Source organism: Streptopelia decaocto, assembly GCF_964273445.1.
Source record: "Streptopelia decaocto genome assembly, chromosome: 2".
Lineage (NCBI taxonomy): Eukaryota > Metazoa > Chordata > Aves > Columbiformes > Columbidae > Streptopelia > Streptopelia decaocto.
In genome coordinates this window covers 89,156,313-89,177,813 of record NC_138655.1, presented here as the reverse complement: position 1 = coordinate 89,177,813, position 21,501 = coordinate 89,156,313, and the positions used below count along the sequence as shown (strand labels likewise).

General features: G+C 42.0%; 1 protein-coding gene across 3 annotated transcripts in view; it reads left to right on the top strand.

The window, feature by feature from the left end:
• The window catches only part of SLC22A23 (solute carrier family 22 member 23), a 118,579-nt gene that overhangs the window by 79,988 nt on the left and 17,090 nt on the right, over positions 1-21,501 (top strand). For 2 of the 3 annotated variants that reach the window (XM_082044816.1, XM_082044818.1), the window contains exons 4-7: positions 1,855-2,023; positions 7,703-7,830; positions 14,335-14,424; positions 20,088-20,190. In XM_082044816.1, coding sequence (XP_081900942.1) covers positions 1,855-2,023; positions 7,703-7,830; positions 14,335-14,424; positions 20,088-20,190 — 490 coding nt within the window. The remainder of the gene's footprint in view (positions 1-1,854; positions 2,024-7,702; positions 7,831-14,334; positions 14,425-20,087; positions 20,191-21,501) is intronic. The other variant, XM_082044817.1, reaches the window with a different exon arrangement.

Sequence of the window (21,501 nt, the reverse complement as noted above, 5' to 3'; positions counted from 1 at the left end):
AGTTGGTTTGTTGTTGTTGTTGTTGTTGTGTTTTTTTTTAGTTTGGTTTTTTTTTTTAATCTAATACTAACCTAAGCAAAACAACTGAAATGCCAAAGCCTTACCTATCTAATGCAGACTTCTTGTTTCTATAGCAACAAAAATTGTCTTTGTACTTAATGAAGGAATATTGGAGTGTAAGTGACCGGGACTTTTAAGGATTAGAAAAACAAACAGAACCACTTTATATTTGAAGATTAGGAAAATAAAACGGAAGTGACCTCTTTGCATAGAATTTAAAATATCGCCTGGGCTTGGGATATTTCATTAGTAAGAATGCAACCATATTAATGTCTTAAGGAGCTCTGCGTTTTAATCTTATTTTCCTAATTAATACGTAAAAGCCTTTTATAGCATGTGAGAGTTTTTGAGGGTTTTTTTTCAACCCCTTCCTTTTTCAAAGCTGCTGTGTTTTTGGTTAAGTTAATGAAAATTTGGGCTGCCTCACAACAGACACATATTCCTTCTGTACTGGCAAAACTCCATCCATAGTTTTTGTCATCTGCTGAAAAGAAAGGCGAAAAAAACCCAGCATGTGGTGTTTAATCCTGCATTTGATCTGCAAGCTACTTCTTGGCCGCTGTGTTACAGTGATAAATTCTGAACAAGCTACAGATGAGAGAATGAATGAAGGAGCAGCTGTCATCCTCCCTATTGTCTTATAGCTTTTCAATTACAATTTTAACAACCGCTAAATTCTAATTTAAAACAACCATAGTAAAAATCCCAAGGAAAAACAATAATGCTGACAGCAACATATCATGAATGTTTACGAACCTGTGTTTCTGTATTAGCATGCCGATAAATACTACACAACATCCAAAGCAGGTTTATTGTGCTTAATTATTCATCTGTAGAAGTGAATGTGGGCAAATGGGAAATATGAAATAGGGGCTTCTATTGCAATCTTACCAGCAAAAGAACTGTTTGAATATACTTCCACAGAGCAGTCCAATTTTTCTGCTATTTCTTCTGTGATTTTTTTTTTTTTTTATGATTGATTGTTTGTTTGTTTTTAAAGCTAGGATTCTGATAAATTCATCTCAATTTCTGAGGGCTGAATAAAGGTAGCCAGAACTCAGGGTTTAAGAACACTTTTTTATCTACTGAATTCACTTGTCACAAAGCAGCTGAGACAACCAGTGATGGTAGTAAATTGCCCCACAGCAAAAGGAAACACAGTGGACAGGATAAGACAGGTGGAAGAGTGGCTCCTTTGAAAGCTGATCAAGATTAGCTAATGAAAAAACAAAGAGCAAACCCACAATCAACCTACTCAGCAAAATCCAGCTTGAAACTGACTGAGTGGTAACATATCAAACTGTGGGCAGGTGGCATCCCGTATGAGCTGTATCCTGCTGAGAGCTGCACTCTTCTGCCTCCCAGCAAACTGATGGGAAAGGCATGCAGCATCTCTGAGAAGTGTGAAAAGGCTCAACCTAAAATCTTTGCATTGTGTTTTACCCTACATTCCGTTTAAAAAAAACACAAGTATCTCGCAGTTTGGTGAAATGCTTCTGTGGGCAGAGACTGAAGGAAAGCCGACAACAAGGATACAGCAGGTCTGCAGGAGATGCAATAGGTGTATGGAAGTTGCAAAGTTTGCACCACAGTGAGCTGATAATTGTTTTCTTTATAGCTACTAGAGTATTTGAAGCCTGAATGGAGGAGGAAACAAGATTTATGTGATAGTTCATAACTTTGCCCAAAGGTCTTGAAGTACATTAACTCCCTGAAAGTTTCATAAAGAGATGCTCTGTAGGTGCCTTTGCTGGTGGGGGGGGCTAATGCATTTGCATGTGCTCTGTGTTTCAGGGATAGAGCTCTGTCCTCCTGGGCACCGGTTCATGATCACCATGGTGGCGAGCTTCATCGAAATGGCGGGGCAGTTCCTCATGCCGGGGCTGGCTGCTCTCTGCAGGGACTGGCAGGTCCTCCAGGCAGTCATCATCTGTCCTTTCCTGCTGATGCTGCTTTACTGGGTGTAAGTATTTCTTCCTCCTGTCCAGTCAAAGACAATGTGAGCTCCTAATGTTAGACTTGGGATGTGCTTCACTGTTGAGTACTGTGTGTGATTAACAATACCTGTGAGTCTCTCCCTTTGTTCTTTCATTCACATTTTGCAAAGATTTTGCTTTGAATTAAGAAATAACAGCTTTATAATTTGCTGTAGCAAGCACATAGGTTACATGCTGCCACATGGTGGGAACTCGGGAGATGGTCCTCTTTGGCTGAGCAGCAAGTTATATTCATACTTTGCTGCTATTCTGGCTGTCGCTTCCCCTTTAAAGAGGAAAGAAATTCCTGACAGGATGCATCTCAGCCTAGCTGTTGTCAGATTGTGGCTGCACAGCTAAATTTTCCCTTAAAACCTGTATTGTGGCTCTGGGCTGTCACTGTTGGTTTCTTTAGCCTGAGTTAGCCAAGCTAGGTTAAAAATAACATGTGTCAGCTCTTGAACAAGTGCACTTGGACATCTTGTGTGTGTGAGGTAGCCAGCCCTCAGCTAGACTGCCTGCTCAATTTTGCCTGAATTAGTGGATGCAGTGCTGAACCTGGGGTGGCCGCTCTGCACTGGGTGGTGGTTTGGGATCATTTCCACAGGGAATTCCCCCCTCCCAGCTGCTCCCACTCTGCAGCATTGGTACAGCTATCCTGAGAGAAGCAGGGTGGCTTTTACCTTGGGGATGGTGCCAAATCCATCCCCATCAGGACTTTATAAACCTCCCAAACTATCTTTCTTTGTTGTTCTGTCTTAGTGACATGCAGTGGCAGCATGAGACAATGGAGGCTTATGAGAGCAGTGTTGTACAAAACCATAACAGTAAGAATGTGCTAGCTGGTTCTTTTTAAATATAACACTAATAAGATCAGATATTTAGTTGCTGTACACTTGAAAAGTGAAAGAAAAAAGGCCACTGCACTGTGCAGAACCAAGTTTTTTGTGTACCGTGAGGGGGCCCGATGCTAGTTGTAATGCCTGACAAGGTGCAGCATGTAAAAACTTTTTAAAGTATATAACAATTTTTAACAGCTGTGTATTTTGCTATTAATGCATGAAAGCCTTACTGACTTCTCCTGTGTTCATGACAGTAGCCCTTAGTGAGGATTTCTTCTGTTATCCCTGAGGTAGACATGCCACAGCTTGGGCTGAGGGCAAAATGCAGCACACTGGGAAGTCCCTTACAAGATAATGTGTTTTTTCTTTCCTCCCCACCCCTGTTTTCCAACTTGCGACACCTAAATACTCTCATCATGTTGGTGTTAATCTTGATGATGAATAAGTGTTCTTGTTAAAGTACAATACTGTTCTACAAACCTGCCATATGTTGTACACATTTAAATGGAAACCAGTGCAGGTCTATTCCAAAACCTCCTATTGGGATGTCTGCCACCTGGAAAGCATTATATCCACCCCTGGGTAGGACCCAATATTAAATATAACATTTACAGATATTTGTGTCCAAAAGGACAGTATGACAGTATGAAGATGCTTAATGAACACAATAGATGACATGGGCAGTAGTAACACTTTAGCAGTCTTCTGGAGGTCTCGTACATTCCAGTTGAGAGGTCATCCCTGAGTGACATTGAAAGCAATAAAAAATGCAAATGCTTATTTCCTAATCTCCAAGAGTTTGGGGGCTTTTTGGCTGGACAGGACAGGCAGACAATGCAAATAGATCCCCCTTATATAATGCGTGATATGACAGCTTGTTAAATAGTGGTAACAGCCAAAGTAGCAGGATTTGCATTGCCCAGGATTTTTGCATTTGCAGAAATGGACTCTGGTTAAGATGCCTGTTTAATTATACTGACAGTACAGTCTGCACTTTTCTCTTAGGCTTTTTTCTTCCATCTGTTGCATATTCTATGTAAACTGCTAGCATTTTATTACCTCTTCACTTTCTTCCGCTCTTTACCCAGCATTGTGTTGGGAATGTAATAAATTGTGGACCCTCAGCAAATATTACAGATGAAGGAAGAAATAAAACTGATTTGTAATAAAAGAACTGGAAAGTCACACTGCTTGTTAATTCTCCATCGTGTACCCAAGCAGCGAGTACAATAACAGACACTGATAGCCCCTACGTTGCCTCCTCCATGCTCTCTTCCCTCTCCTGCTGTAGAAGAGGTGTTTGCTGCTGCATGCTGTGACTTAGCCCTCTCCCACCAAAAAGGCCAACAGCATCCTGGCTTGTATCTGAAAAAGTGTGGCCAGCAGGACTAGGGAAGTGATCATCCCCCGTACTCAGCACTGGTGAGGCCCCACCTCGAATCCTGAGTTCAGTTTTGGGCCCCTCACTCTAAGAAAGACATTGAGGTGCTGGAGAGAGTTCAGAGAAGGGCAACGAAGCTTGTGAGGGGCCTGGAGCACAAGTCTGATGAGGAGCAGCTGAGAGAACTGGGGCTGTTTAGCCTGGAGAAAAGGAGGCTGAGGGGAGACCCAATTGCTGTCTACAACTACCTTAAAGGAGGTTGTAGCATGGAGGGTGTTGGTCTCTTCTCCCAAGTAGCAAGTGATAGGACAGGAGGAAGTGTCATCAAGTTGTGCCAAGGGACATTTAGATTTGATATTAAGAAAAATTCCTTCCTGGCAAGGGTCGTTCAGGCATTGGAACAGGCTGCCCAGGAAGTGGTTGAGCCACCATCCCCGGAGGTATTTAAAAGATGCATGGATGAGGTTCTTAGGGACATGGTTTAGGGGTGGATTTGGCAGTGTTAGGTTAACAGTTAGATTTCATCATCTAAAAGGTCTTTTCCAACCAAAATAATTCTATAGATATGCTCTGCTCCTGGCCACATACATGTCAGGCTGTGCGATCCCCATGAGTCAGGTGGCTGAGCAGAGTGGGGAGCTGGGTATGGATAGAGGGTAAGGAGGAAGCAGATTTGTACTGGGACACCTGCAAATCCAACAGATGCCTTTGCTGAGCTGTCAGGTCATTCTGGAAGGGCAGAGGCACCCACGTAAGCCAGACCTGAGCACAAGGGTTGGTGACAGGCGTATAAAAATAAGTTAATAGAAGTTAGGCTCCTTTCAAAGTGTGTGTGTGTGTGTGTGTGTGTGTGTGTTAGAGCCATGAGGGAAGGGGAGCTCCAGTTATATAGAGGCATTATTTCCTCTCCCTTGGATGTGGAAAGCTCCTGACAGGACCATGGCATGAAGTTCAGCAAAGGTATCAATAATCTGAAGTAAACTCCTGCTTCACTCTAACCAAAACCAAAGAACTGGGAAGGGGTGGCCAGTTCTTTTCTAGTGCTGTTAGATAGGATTTACCCTTACCAAGACATAAGTTTGTAATAACTGGACTTTTCTTCCTGGGGCAGACCCCAAATTGGCATGCTACACCTTTTCCATGGCATGGATTTGTTCTGCGTCTGGATGGGATAACAGTTCTCCTTCCAGCTCTGCATGGTACTTGCCTGACCTTCTTCTGTTTGTCAAGGATTCTTCTCAGCTCTTAGGATTTCTTGGGCTTAGGATCTTTTTTCCCATGGTCGCTTCCACACTTCCCCCTCTCTTCTCCCAAATATCAACCATATAACAGGCGATTAATGTTTCCCCCTGCCCACCCACCCCCTTTCTTTGACTGCAAAAGGCTGGTCTTTTCCTTGCTGATGGAGGAGGTAGAAAATGATCAACTAGGTGTCTGCAGTCTGGTCAGGCTGGTGATGTGGGAGACTGACCACCCTCAGCAGAAACTGTCTCAGCTTTATTCAATTAGTATTTGATGCCATGTGACAAAGTTCAAGGTTCTGACCACATTTCTGTGCAGAAGTCCACAGGGACCAGGGGGGTGGCACTTTTTTCGGTGGGTTTTGAGTTTGTGATGATTCTTGGTTTGGGAACAGAAGGTGCAACAGTAGGTCCATACAAATGACCCTTGGTAGCAGCAAGGTCCGTGCTCCACAAGTGAGCTTGGGCACTTGCACAGAGATGGGACAGCCAGCACTTCCCCTTGCTGTGCCTGCTAACCTGGGCTCAAAGCAGCCCAGGAGCTTTTAAAGATCCTTAAATGAACCTCCCACTGCTCCCACCAAGTAATGGAGCAGCTGGAAGACATGAGGCTTCAGTGCTTCCAGTTTGAGAAACCTGTAGGAGCTGGAAAGCAGAGACAGCATTTGTCCCCGCGATGCCCGTCGCTGCAGCTCTCTTCCTTCCCGTAGGAGCAGGTGCTCCCCACAGGGCTTGTCATTTGGGACCTGTAACCTGTCAGTAGACCATTAAAATCCTGCACCTTTTAGAGTAGTGGCTGAGACTGTCCCCAGAGACATATGTGGGGGGATTTTGTGTTCAGAGAATTCTTAATTTTTCAAAACACATATTTGCAGTACTGGACTTTCTGCAAGAGGATATGCCAAAGCGTCCATGCACCACTAGTGATAGTAAATAAGCTGTCAAGCTGAATAGTTGTCATCATGGCTGTTATATATTTTTATTGCCTGATGTAATTTGGATTGCAGTCTGTCTGGTTTCTCTCCTCTTTTCTTCTTCAAAAAAATAATACTTTCTCTATCTGGGATGGAGGTTTCACTAAGCTGTGTTCCAAATTGCATCAGCCTTAAAAGATAGTACTATAATGGTGCAATTGCTTGGTCTACTGCTTAGAAGTATAAAAACTGAGGCAGCATCCACCACACAGATCAGTGCTTTGTGAAGGAAATTTGAGGTTTATTATATATTTGAAGTTAAATGTAGTTGTTAAATTTGTTCTTAGAAAGGCATTTTGGAAGATTAGTGAAAATTGGCCTAAACTAGAATGAAAAATATGCTTGGAGTCAGATCTGAAAGTTCTGGTATCTATAGAAGTGTGGGAGGTTTTGTTCCTTTGTTTTAAGATCTATATATTTATTTTAATTTTGAATTAAAATAAACTCATCTGAAATTTAAAAAAAAAAAAAAAAAGGAAGAATGATCAGTTAATCTAATGACTCATGAATACCAGCACTTGAAGGAAACTTGACAGAAAATAATATTTTTGGTTTGTAATTCTGTGTGAATGTGTATATTTTAAGGCAACTCAGCTAACGCAATATTGTCATTACAAGAGGAAACTTTAGAGCAACAACTCGTTGTCCGGAGCATACACAATACTGACCTGTATAAAAGAATGGCTTAAAGTCTGTGTATGTGGGAGAAGACTTTTGATATGTTTAAAAATTTAAAAACTCTATTTCATTATAATCCTAAAAAGTAGTTCTTCTCTTTCCTCTCTCTCTTCCCCTCTCTCTGTCTTTACAAGAGAATCCAATTCATTTCTGTCAGCTGTTTTTCTTCTTTAGTCTGAATTACCATGCGTTAACTGCACATCTCATTCATTGCCTGCTTGGCAGCAAAAGTCTATTGCAGACAGTGCTGTGCCTCCTTCTCAGAGTTCTTTCAAAATTATATTAACAGGCAGAACACCTCTAATATGTTATAAAATTCTAATATGTCCTATTTCTAGGTGAAAGGATAGTTCCTATATAATTTGTGAATTAGTGTAAAAGAAAGATTAATTAATTTGCACATTCTGTTTACCGTCTTTTATAAGTAATTCTTCTGCTTTTTGAAAGCAATTAAGTAGCTCATGAATGGTTAAATGGGCAGCTAAACACTATCGGTTCTTCCTCTGACAGAAACTTGGAAGTGATCTTAATCTGTTTTCCATCTTTAAAGTATTTTCCCAGAGTCTCTTCGGTGGCTGATGGCTACACAGCAGTTTGAGGCATCCAAGGAGCTGATCCTTCAGTTCACGCACAAGAACAGGATGAACACGGAAAGCGACATCAAAGGAGTGGTGCCTGGTGAGTAGGACAGACAGACAACTGCAAATCCCTATGCTGAGATGAAGTTGCTCACTCTTTGCTAAAGGCTTCACATGGCATTGCTACCCAGAATTAAATAATCTATTTACTGTCTGTAAAATCATCCCATCCATTCATTCATTTTGCTTTTCTTGAAAGATGATTCCAAATTCCAGCACTGTCTTTAAAATGATTCCACCTGTTACAACAGTCCTAGTAAATGAAGTCTCACCTTGCAGTGTCCTATGTCTTTAGAGACACCTCTTGAAGAATTTTGCCATGGCTGCAGAGTGCTCCTTCAGCCTTGCGTCTCTGGAAACTGTTGTAGGGAAGCTGCTGGCAGGGATCCCACTCGTCACGCAACACTTATTTTGTTGGTTTGGAGAAGCAGCAGCACTCAAACCCCAAATGCTAAAGCACCAGCCCTGTGACAGATATAAACCACATTACAGTTTCTCTTTAAAGCATTGCTCCAAAAAAAAGCCTTTTTGCTTTCTTCTCCTGCATCATCTGAAAGATGCTGCTCTGGGGGCAGAGCAACTGCGAGCAGCAGCAGTAGGGTGCAGTTTTTAGTTGAGAGTCTAAATTATTGGTTCCTTGGTTTACTGTTGCTTTTAGAAAGAGCTGACAAGTCTTATCACCAGGATTGCTACTGAAAAAGCCATACTTGTCTCTCACAAGATTCTTTGCAGAAGAGACTGTGCGTGTGTGGCTCTAATTACAATAAAGATGAAGAGTTTCTGGATCTTCATCTCACCAGTGCACCTGTTTAGATTTGGTTCAGACACCCCTCTTCCTTCTCACAGGCCTGGCAGTGCCCATAAATACCTGTTTTGCACTGTCACATGCAATCTGTATCAGGCTACCCACTAGACAGAAAACAGTGGAAATGTTTCTTTTTTTCCCCACTTTTTCAAACTCTACTTGCTCTGACCCTGGGGGCTGTGGGGAACCATCACCCAGCAGCTCTGCCCATGGGTGGCGGTGATGATGCTTCCAGCACTTGGCTGATACTCGCTCCCTAAGGTCTTTGGGGTAACTGCAGCTTCAGTCAATGCCAAAGGTATTGGTCAGCACTGGAACAGACTTCATCCAGAATAGAAAAATGTCACTGTTAACATCAGTGCCTAACAAATGAAGCAGTCTTCATCAGTGAGGGGTGAAAAAGTCCAGTTTGGGTCTGTGGTATTCATACTCAGGTCACTGCTGTGATTTTTGGGGCAGTTGGCACACTGGTGTTAATTAACTTGTTTGCACATAATTGCATGTCTGGGGTCACAGTTTCTGAATCTGCACCACACATAACTTGGCTTTGCAATGTAAACACCATTTTTCTGGCCAAGTTCTGAAAAGCATAGGGATATGTAAACAGCCTTTAACCTGGTAATCTACATCCCCCCCACCTTCTTGTTGCACACCTTCCACAGAGTAAATGATGGATCTTGGAGAAAACCTATCTCTGAGCCAACAAAAGATCTTGCAAATGGACTTGGAGTTTCCCAACCAGCTCTATATTTGGCTTTTGTCAGCTAGTCAGCTTCTTGAATTTGGAGATAAACTGTATTTTAAGGGAAAGGAAAAATAAATTACCTGAGTTTCCTTTAAGGAAAATGATAAAGATGCTACTGTGTCCTAGAGGGATTTATTTAAGCCATGTATAATGATGTTGTCCATGAAGGAGTGCTCAGTATCAAAATGGTTTTATGACTATTATTTGTGACTGATTACTTTTTCCAGCAGTTTCATGGTAGGGGTACACTCCTGTTAAAGTAGAGACTTTCATGTGGAAAACAACGTTATTACACATCTTGGTACTGTGGATTCTCTGCCTGCAAATACACTTAGATATAACAGTTCCTAGTACATTACCCTTCACAAACTTTGAGTGATACAGAACATGGTCATTTCTACCTCCTTGTTGATGCTGCATTTGTTTGGGATATTGTTGTGGCTTTTTATTATTTCTTCCCTTGTGTTTTCTCTTTAAAGTCTCTCTGTAGCCCCACATGCTAAGGCTTTCCTGACCCAGCTCTGCAGGGATGCTTTGTTTCTGTAGGGAGAGTAAGAGAAGAGCAGTATCAAAAGGATGAGATGAGCTCAACTAAGAATTGTTGAAAGGCAGGACCATCTCTCCCATTCTGGTGTATCAGAATGTTGATGGTTTGAGGGAGGACAGGAGAGAAGTAGAAATCCTGGATGAAGAATGTGATCAAACCACAGTCCGTGTGTCTTCCAGTGGGTCAGTAAGCAGAAGAAAGCATTTATTTACTTTTGTGCATTATAATCACATACCTGCTGTTGCTGTAGCTAAAAATCTGGCACTTCCCTGGGAGAAAGGATGCCATTGAGCCTGACGCAGATATTCCCTGTTTCCCATTGACTCCCATTGTTGAGCTTTCCTATCTGTGTGGAGGAGTTGTTGTTTGTACTTTGTTTTATTCTTTGTTTTCCACCTGAAAGGGCTGGAAACAGTTTTGCTCTAGTTAGGAGCCATTGTGTTGCTGGTTATTATTCCTCACTGCGTTGTCGCAACAGCTTCCTGTGACTGAATTACTCCCCACATATTTAAATGATAAACAGCTCACTTGCGGTCCTTTCCAGCTGGAAGCCCACGGTAATTTTACTCATATGTACCTGCCTAATTAGTGTATCCTGTATAACAGATTGTTAACAGGAGTTACAGTAGTTTCATATGTACCCATGTTGGCAGCTGATATGAGTTCCATAACAAAAAGAAGTAACATTCAAGTGGGCTAAGTATTTCTGGGATGGAAGAAAATGCAATTTTGAATTTCTGTCCAAGCAATGAACAGGCTTGTTTTCCTTTCTGAAGAATCGCACCATTCCCATTGCCTGCTGAAGGATTTTACCGGTGCATTTGGCTATGTTGCCCACAGTGAAAAGTGCCACTAACCTTCTGTAAGGCCTGTTTGCTCCACAGGGAGCTGGACCATGTGCTGGGTGGAAGAAAAAGAAGCAAAACTTAACTGCTTCTTTTTGAATCAATCGATAGGGTGGGAGCAGTTTGCCAGTGCTGTTCTAGGAGATGTCTCTAAAGAGAACAACTGTGGTCCAGCTGCATCTGAAAGGTCTGGCAGCCATGGTAACAACCCACGTCCGGAGAAAACCATCGTGGGTCGCTGATGGGCAATGCTCAGCCAGCAAGATAGCATGGGAGTGTGCTTGCATGGAAATCAAATTAAAGTGAGACAAGTGATGCTAATAGGAGTTCAGAGTGGTTTAAATTAACATTGGCCTTATCTTCAGTAGCCTGTCCCAGGGATATAACTTAGTGATTATGCCAGTTGCAGAACACAAGGAGGTCTGCTTCCTCAGCACCTTTAAGTGGCTTTATTTTTGAGTAATCAACATACCTTGCGATTTTTAGCAAGAATAATTTGCCTTCATAAAGATTTTTGGGTTTGTGTGGTCATATTTTCTTCTTTAATGCTTAAGAAATCTAGGTGTGCTAAGTAGACCTGGTTAAATCATCCCTAATATTCTGAGTCTCAAAATTTCACCAGTTGTCTCAACACTTTGCTGTTTTTTAGAAATAAAAGTTTAAATTCATTTTTCCATCAAGGGAATGATTTTTATTGAACTGCATATTGAAACACCATTTGTAAAACAGGTTTGGTGAATTTTGTTGATAAACATTTCAAAACATTATCCAAAAATGTCAGGTTTAATTGTGAGCAAATGAAATATTTAGATAATATTAGTTTTGCATAGGTTTTTCACTGCCAGTTTCTTCAGAAACTTCCCCATCTCTTCCTTGCTCCCCTGTCGAATAAGAAATAAACATAAGTTTCATTGCAGCCACAGGACAAACCTTTTGACCTGAGTGAAATAAATGCTAAAGGAGCATGGGCATTTGGTTAAAGAACAGGAGGAAAAAGTGTTTAGGGGAATAGGAAATCCCAAAGCACCAACTGTCCTTACACCTTTTAAAGGTGAGCTGTGTATCAGATGGCTTTCATTATTTTGGCAGGATGCATGTTTTTAATCCATGTGGGGTTCAGGATCTGTTTGACTGGAACAGAGAGACAGCTGCAAGCTGATCTCTGCTGCACCAGCATCAGCCCTGACGGTGTGTTTGGCTGGGCTGGGAAATGCACCATGCAGTTACCTGAGTGTCAGACTGGATGCTTCCATGGAAACCCACCTTTGTGTGGTTCTCCTTCTCTTCCCCTGTGGTAGGAAACATTTCAAATGTTCCTTAGCAGGAAAAATATATGCTTGACCAGGCTGAGCAACAAAATCCCTTTTTTGCTAATGTCTTGATGAAAATTTGAGTGCTCCTGTGAACAGGTAGATTGTAGCTGTTCCTTTCCAAGGTTCTTTTCTAAGCTTAGAGAAATAATACTGATGCAATTACAAAAGTGGCCAGCAAAGATCAAACATCTAAACGGATGCAAAGACTTTGATGTGTAGAGAGAAGGAAGGGATACACGGGTGACAAGTACTGTGTGTGTATGTGCGTGGATTGCAGTTAGGAAAGCTGTAGTTTTCAGGAGCTTTCCTTTCAATGAGAAAAACAAAATTACCTTTCTTGCTACTGAACAACATTCTGCCATGACTTTTCTTTTATACATAAGCTAGTTTCCTGTTTTGTTTCTCTATTTTTTTTTTTTTCACTAAGCCTGAGGCTTGGATCTATGTACTTGCATGCTTTTTGTTTTTTCATTAAGTAAACAGCAGAGGTAAGGGTGAAAAAGCTTTATGTCTGAAAGCCAGTTTCTTTCCCTAATAGAAGAGATTAACTCTCCCTACAAAGCTTTCTTAATATCCTTAGACAATCACACCTACTATTATGTTCCTGTTTTAAATCTTGTAATGGATGAAGAGCCAGGTGTATTAGCTAGAAAAAGCAAGCAATTTCCATGGCCACATAATACAGGTAACTCCATGTCATGCTACTATGTACAAACCTGCCAGATGTACTACTTTACTATATCCCGTTTCTTGGATTTTTAATGGTGCAAAATGTAAATATCCCATACAAGTCCCAGGGGCCAGTCAGGTAAATGTGAGAAATTTAATTAAAACAGTTCAAGGTGCTACTTGAAGGCAGCCTTTAAGTCTTACAAAGGACTGTGTGTCAGCCACAGAGATTTCCATCTCACACAAAAGCAGCCAGTGATTTCTGTTGCCCTCTTGTTAAATCAGCTTCCAGGAGGGGCTGGGTTTCTCTTGGTGGTCCTGTGTTGTCCAGGAGCAGGAACTGATGGAGTTGGCGCAACTCTTTTGGGACATGCAGTACATGATAAATAGTGGGTAACAAGAATAAAAACCTGGTCAGTGCAAGTCCTCTTCTGCTGGCTAGAGCTACAGGAATGGCAGAGGAGAGCTCATGCATGCCCTGGCTGTATCCTTGGCAAGGATGAAAAAAGCAGTGCTCTACGGAGGACATGCCTTTTAATGCCACTGGGAAAAGCCAAACATGCAATAAAATAAAATAGATTTTTTTAAAACAAACAAACAAACAAACAAAAACACCATACACCAGGAGGGGTTGTCATGTTCCATTTAATCTTGAACGATTCTTTCCAGCTGAGTCCTATGCAGATTCTCGCTGGCCATACTCCAGCCTGTGCAGTGGCTTTGTTCCCAGCTGGCACACTGGCTCTTTGTCCACGGTGCTACCTTTCCTCCCAGAGGAGGTGGCTTTATCGGGCAAGAACTGCATGCAGAGGGCTGGCAGTGAGCCCTGGCACTGCCAGCGCTCCCCTGGCCCACGGGAACCTGAGGCAGAGGATGGATGAGTCTGGATATGGAGGACAGGGCTTAGGAGAGACCTTGGGAACCAAGGGGAGACAGAGAGCAATAAGAGGGGACCAGTGGATAGAGAGGAGAGGAAATAAAAGAGTGAAAAGAGTTGTGGGAGCAAAGGATAAAAATAGACTTAGAGAGGGAAAGGCAAAGGGCTGGCGGCAATTAGTGGCTGCACAGGAAGAGGACAGAAGAGCTGGAGCATGGAGACCAAAGGGATTGTGACCATTCGCTTCACCCTCCCTCCAGAACAAGCTATCAAGCCTAAGGATTCAGTCTCAATACCCTTCTCTTGTGAAATCTATTCCTAAAATGTGTGCTTCTGTCCTCCACACTGCCCAACTCACCTGCTCTGCCTGCTGAGGTTTCCTCCATAGCTCTGGCAGTAGATAGCAGCAATGCATGTGTAGGTATCTGAAACCTCCTGATGGCCCAGACATGGCTCCACATGGTGATGTTTGAGGTATTCTTTGTTTTTTGGGGGTTTTTCATTTGTTTGTGTGATTTTTTTTGTTTAGTTTGGTTGGGTTTTGGCTTTTGTTTGGGGTTTTTTTGTTTTGTTTTTCTTTTTTTTGAAATGTTGGTAATGTTAGAGGAATGTAAACACTAACAAGTCACGCTCTGGGAAATGCAAGAAGTCAGGTTGCCTGGGCAACCCTTGCTTGGCCTCCTGGCATGAAGGCGTGATGATACAGCCTTTAATAACATGATTACGACCTATTTTTTCCACAGGGCATAGGATGGACGAATCAGTGCATAGGATGGACGATGCTGTGGGAATGAAGCTGTTGTCTGTTCCTCATTTGTTGCAGAATTTGGAAGGTGTGTAGTGAATGAGGTAGAGGGTTGCAGAAGGAAAGAGGATAGTCTTGGGGAAATTAAGCTGAATGCCTCCTGAAGAGTTGTATTCATTTCCTGTGTCTGCCAGGGATGTCCTTGTATGCTGATGGAAATTTCCCTGGAATTAGGCTCTTCCAATGCTGCCACTAATCACAATTTCATCAGTGTCTGTCTCCAGCATGTAATTCTGGGGCTTGATTTGCAGAAAGCTGGAACATTTATGTTGGCACCTACAAGAGGTATCACTGCGTGATTTTTCTCATTCTGGACACAATTCTTCTGTATTTTATCTCTCTGCCTGCAAAACAGGAATAATCTCTGTCCTTACAAGAAGGTGGTGGGGATTATTTCATTGGTATTTATGAAGTACATGAATATTCTGACAGCACCGTAGAAATGTCTCTGAGGAAACCTATGGTTTTGTACTCACGGGGAGGTTTGCATAATAAGGCTGAGGGGCACAATCTGACTGGGAAAGGCAGAGATATCATTAATAGCTGCCCATTTGCTGACTGCAGTGAGCATTTGGGGGGGGCAAACTAATGTGTGATCACCTAATTAGGAGCTGTATCATAACGCATATGAGCAATTGAATATTGCAACAACCTTGTGTCTGGCTTTTCCTATCTTTTTTTGAATGTAATTAGAAATACAGGACTGAAACAAATTATTGCAATCAGTCCTTTGCTATTAGAGTTATCGAGTTATACAGTTGCTCTCATGAAATGAGGTTCATTTTACATGCTGTTAGTATTTATGTCCCGTGGTTTTGTTAGAAGGCCATTCCAGCCTCCGAATTGCTCTTGTACTAGGGTGCATTTTAGCATTCAATTCAAATACACTATAGCTGTCCAGGTTCTTAGTCTTTTTTTCTCTTCCCATTTGTTCCCATCTGTGGCTATCTTTATCTTAAATCTCTTTTTTTCTCTTCCTATGCCATGTGAGCAGACAGCAGCCCCATTCCTTTGATGAGCTGAAGTTCTCCTCTATCTCCTCTCCTTTTATAAATAGGCTTGCCAAGGCTTTAGTTTTTCAAATATTGATGACCAGAATTGTAAAAGAGCACCAGTATTTCATTGTCTGAATTGCAAGTAACCTCACGGACACAACAGACTGGTGCCTTATAGTCACTTGTGATCAAGTAGTATATAACCAAATCCAATACAGTATTATCTTCTAGCAGAAGCATTTCCCACTAGTCCCCAAGTGTCTTACCTTGTGTTTTGCATTTTTCACTTGCTTTTGCCACACACAGTCTCAAGCTTACCCAGTTCCTTCTGATTGCCATTTCTGTGCTGTACTTCTGGCAGTGTCTCATTTTGTCACCAGCAAATTTCATTGGCACATTCCTAAGGCTTATGCCAAGCTCCCTAGTGAGGTTTTTAAACTAGATTTCATTTTCTGAGAATAAGACAAGTCATCCCACCACTAACCTCCTGCCATCCACTTGTGATTTCCATTTTTCTACCCCTTGCTGCTGTCTTCCCATCAGTCAGCTTCTTACCCACCCCATAATTTCTGTATGTGACTTGATAGCCTTCAATAATTCTTTACTATTAGGGTCTCCAAAAATACAATGTATGAGGCTGCTAGTCCTCCATTATTTAAAATAAATAAATAAATAAATAAGAGCACAAAGGGAGTTCATGGAGACAAAAATCCTGGAAAGCAGAAATAACCCTGTATACTAGTAACCAGGTGAGGTTGGGAGTAGGTTGCTTCAGCTCTGCCTTTTGGACCAATCTACCTCCTGCTGCAGACCTGTCGTGTTCTGGGATTGATTGAGCCTCTGTGCCGGGCTTCCATAGCTCTTTTCATTTTCAAAGAGCTACTGACAGTATCGTTTAGCAGCCAGAAAAATCTAGCAGAAGTCTATCACCACAGGATTCTTGTCATTTTAGACGTCTTTTTTTGGTAGCTTGATTTGACCTTTGTCTATTTTGTCTTTGCCAAGTGATGCAGAGATAGGTGGCTTCATTTGAAAGTTTTACAGATACTTTCCGATTTTGAAAGCCGTGCTTCTGTAATGCAGAGGATCCCACGAGAATTCAGCAGCGTTGGGAGTTGGGAGCTGGAAGCTGGTATGGTTCCCCTCCCCATGAGACTTTTAAAGTCTCCCAATGAATAGTTTTAATTTCCACTGAGATATAAAGAGTTAGCTTGTTGACAGTTTTCCTACTGAGTCCCTGAATAGGAAGCCTAGAGTGTGTGTGGGCTACAGAGTATGGGAAAACTCATAATGGGCCTCTGAGTAAATGGGTGAAAATATTTTTATTTTCCACACTTGCACTTCTGGTAAATCAGTCACAACTGAAACATTTCATGCAAATTCCTTCGGGACTGATGACTTCAGTGCAAAATTAAAGACTAAGTTGGGGGTAGTGAGAGTTTTCCTGGTGTTATTCCAGTACCGGAGAGAGCAGGAGTTTGCTTCCATGGGGTTTTTATAGGCATTGGCTTGACTTCCGTTTTAAGATCTTAATGTTGACCTATGAAGTCCAGACAGTCTAAGAGCGGTCATTCTCCCAATGTCTGTCACAGCCAGTCAGAGCAGGTCCTTTTGTGCAAGCAGGCTGCCTCCAAAGACAGCAAGCCATGTAAATGAGAGTCAGTTCTGTAGCTGATGACTTTTTTGCAAGTCACATAGCTGATTTGTTGCTACCTGAATGATATTTTGATGATTGTAAATGACTGATTTTGTGGTAGTGTGTGTTTGGGGTTTTTTGTTTGTTTGTGGGGGGTTTTTTCTGAACATCTGACTGATGTATATAGAAATAAAGGATGGAGAAAGTTATCAGAACGATAGATAATGTTGGAGACTTGAGGAGAGTCCTTCATCCAAAGCAGGTGACTTGGAGTTTTAACACATGGTAGAGGGATGGAGGAGTAAATAGCTAGCAGAGCCAGAAGGCTTTCAGTAAAAAGTCAGGTCTGTTTGCATTCTTTACTGTAAGGTTTGAGGCCAGATTATTTTTTCTTTCTTTCTTTCTTTCTTTTAGTTTTGTTTGTTTCATTTTTTCCTTTCCTTTTTGTTTCTTTTTTCTTTCTTTTTTTTTCTTTAATCCTTCTAACGCAGCTACATCTGCAGCCTCTTTGGGGACATTTTTGTATAATGCTGTTATGTGTCAATAGAGTATAACCCCCACCAGAGCAGAAGCAAGGGTCCACTGAAGGGAGACTGCTGCATGAGGCAGAGTAGAAAAGGGGTGAAAACCTCCTTGTATGTGATCCTTGCTGCACTTGAAGCAGAGGAGGTGTTCATCAGTTCACATAAGCCATGGGCTAACAATGACATGAGGCTAGAACACCATTTCAGTGGAAAACACAAAAATTAGTTGGGAAGGGCTGATTTATAAGAAAGGCTGAAAAGGGGGCATGAGTGCACATGAGAAGGATGTGTTACAATAAATAAAGAGCATAGGGATTGTAACGACCCGTAATGTATGAACAAAGCAGGAGCGGAGGGCAAAATAATATTTGGCTCCAAAAAGAACTGTAACCAAGTGTCGCTTTTCTTAATTTTATTAAGTTATGGCTCAATAAAGCACATATTGACAATAAAATCCACTTTCTCTTCCCAAAGAAAAAAAAAGTAAAAATGACTTTGAGAAACAAACAAACAAACAAATCAGAAGAATACGAAGAACACGGCATCAGAGACTGTCTTCTGCTGACAGAGGAGGAGATGTTTCACTTTGACAGGCCAGATCTGGTCATTCTTAGTCTGAGAGTGAACCCTTACGTCCACATAAAATCTGTGCAATGTGTGCTGCTTGGGTGGTGATTTTCATTGTTGTCCTTCAGCTGAAACAGTGAACAGTCATCAACAGCTCATCAAAACCTTGCACTGTTTCTAGTGCTTGCTTTGACTTTTTTGATGTAGAAGGTTTAGCTTGGGCTCAATTACAGGCTTTAAAACTATGTTTTATCTAGCTGCTTCAGTTGTTCTGAATTATTTTATTCCCACTTACTCCTTTCCAGAATCGCTACAAAACTCATTTTGACCTTGTTCTTTGAAATTAGGTACCATCTTTTTGCTGAGCCTGCTGAGTGCTCCTGTGGTACAAATATTAATTTGACTGATTTCCTCTTTTGCTCCACCTCTGTTTTTATGCTTTTGTGAGCTTCATGCTGTGTAGATTCTGTGGAGCAATTGATATTATCAGGTGGTAAGGAAAGTAATACGGCAATATTCTGCTTAAGTACAATCATTAATGTAAAATACTATTTGCTGCTTTTCTCAGAAGCATTCCCTGTAGTTACTCTAGAGAGACAAGAAGTGACCTGTGAGCAGTGAACCATTCATCTATTTGCATAAAAATAATGTTTCTTTGGTTTATTATTTTCGTGATACAATTTTCAAATCGCAGCAGACAAACGCATCTCTCATTTTATTTGCAAATTTGGATGATTTATCTCATTTTTTTTCGCCACGGCTTGCTTTTACTTTTCCCTGTGTTGCCTCTCTTAAAGCGATGGCTATTCAGAGGAGCACAGCAAAGGTCAGGGCAGGCCAGCGCGGACGACTGAGGACACACAGGCTAATTGTGTATGCACAACAGGAATGCACACACAGTCCAGAACAGGACCATGCTGCTGCCTTTCAATGCAGCCGGTCTAGAAAGCAGCAAGATGAGCTTTTGCCCTAAAAAATGCTGCAAGTCCATGCTTCTGGAGTGCATAGTTCCTGTGATGCTTCTTTATAGCTACAGCTTCTTCAGTTTTTACCTTACATTATGCCCTTGCAGCTGTCTCACTGATCCAGTAGGCTTGGAAACAGTGGGGTTTTTGGCATGCCTAAGTAGGTGTTCATGCTCTAACCTAATGATATTTGGAAAGTAAAGCAGTGCCCTTCATTTTTGTCCCATTCATTTAAGAATATCAGATGCAATATTTGCGAGGCTTGTGTGTTACTATAGCATTTTAAAGAAAAGTTTGCTTGCAGCTGCCCAGCACTTTAAGGACATGGTGAGGCTTTAGTTCTGAAACACAAAGACATCACAGATGATGATGCCCAAGGGTTTTTCTTTAAGGAAATGTCTTCTGTTTAGGAAATCCATCAGAACGATTTTAAGTATTTGAAGGGAGGCGAGGGAGGAGTATCCTAGACACTTCTTTCTGAAACCTGGACTTGAACAAACCTCGAAAGATTCCCATGCAAAATGGGATTGAGCTCCAGTCTTTGACATAACTTTTAAGGTGTGCATTGCAGAACTGCAACAGCTCTTGTAACAGAGCTAAGGGACCCTCTTTGAACGCAAACCTGTAAATGCATAGTCCTGCCGGCGGGGGTTTAAAAATTAGAAGAATCATGAAGTTGTTCAGGAAATCTTCTGTCACACTTGCTGGGATCAAGCTTTGTATTGCCCTCATTCTACATACGTATGTTAAACTGGGAGGTTTGGGGTGCGAATGAGTTCTTGGAGACTTCTTCAGCCCCAAATAGGTTAAGGGAAGCTTGAAAGAAAAGGCGGAACCTGAAGTGGACTTTAGGCAGGTTATTTAGCATTTTTGTAGCTGCTGTTAGTGAAATTGGTAGTTCTGTGCTCTCCAGAACATCCCTCAGAATATCTGTAGTTCACAAGGGAAGCTTCTCCTCTGTGTCCTCCCCCATGAAATAATAATTTTCCTTTGGTTTGTTTCAGAGCTGGAAAAGGAGATCGCCAGGAGACCGAAGAAAGTCTGCATTGTTAAAGTGGTGGGAACCAGGAACCTGTGGAAAAACATCGTAGTATTGTGTGTGAACTCGTAAGTCTGACCTCTTTCTATTTGAATAGTGGTGTGGCTGGTCACCTGGGAGCAGTAATAGGAAATGATGGAGGAGCTCTTCTGTTTCTTATTGCGGAACCCTTACTAGTGTCTCGGATAAAAGATCCTGGAAAAACACAGTCTGTTGTAGGGAATTATTTTTTATGGCAAACGTGAAAGAACTCAATGGCTGTTTCCTACAGCAGAACCATATGTCTTCTCAGGCATCGTACTGCAAGCACATTGCTATCAGCAGTGGTCTCACATGGCCACGTGCTGGTATATGCTCACGCATGCAGACATCTGCTGCTGGCACCCTGGGTGGCTTTTTTGAAATCATTAATGCCACAGGAGTGCAAGTTCAAGTTGTTTACGACTGCTATAGCTGTTCGCAGATGTTTCTTGCCAGTTAATACAATCTTGCTCCCCTGTATAACAGCTGTCCTTTATAGGTCTTCAAAAGCAGGTTGCAAAGTGCTTCAGCTCTCCCAAATCATGTATGGGGTATGCAGGGAGAATGTGCAGGCTTGCACAGAGCAGTGTGATTCCTGCGTCCTAAGGCTTCGACTTGGACAAGCGTACATGGGCAAAATGAACCACGTGCCTGAGGGTTCTGCAGGTTCCAGGCTCTGAGACCTTCTATTCAGAACTGTGCACCTTGTAAAGAGGAAATAGGTGGGCTGCAAACTTAGCCTCTAACCAAACCAAACTTCTAGGAGGGCAGTGGATTTTCTAATTTTTTGGCCTTATAAAATGCCTGTTGGAGTTCCTTTCATGATTTTTTTTCAAATTGGAGGTGGGGAGAAGACTGGAAATCCCCCATCTTCTGCTCTGTTTAGAATTACTCAGCTCTCTTGTGGCTTTTTCTTCACCACTTCAGGGCCCTACTCTGCAACCTTCACTCCTGTTAACAGGCTCATGGATCAGTCCATAATGCAGAGAGGACAGCCCCTGTGCTGGGTGGGTAGGTACCCAGAGGCACACGGACTCCAGGGGTCAGTCTCCAGCATTACCAGTTGCAGAACCAACTCTGAGTTTATGATACTTGTTTCTCTCCCACCTACCAGTTGGTGAATCCCTTCGTTCTGAAAAAACATTTTCCTCTTAGGCTGAGCTGGTAGCTTTAATAGCAGTGTTAACTGTATTTGTAAAAAAAGTTTGTGTGGGGCATTCCGCCCTTGTCTCTCACCCTTTTTAATTACACATATTTAGAAATTCCCTGAGCCAGAACTTGGTAGCCCAAAGAGTGACTTCTGGCAATAGCTCGTGGAGGCTTTTTGCCACCCAGGTAGTACATGAAGCAGATGTGTG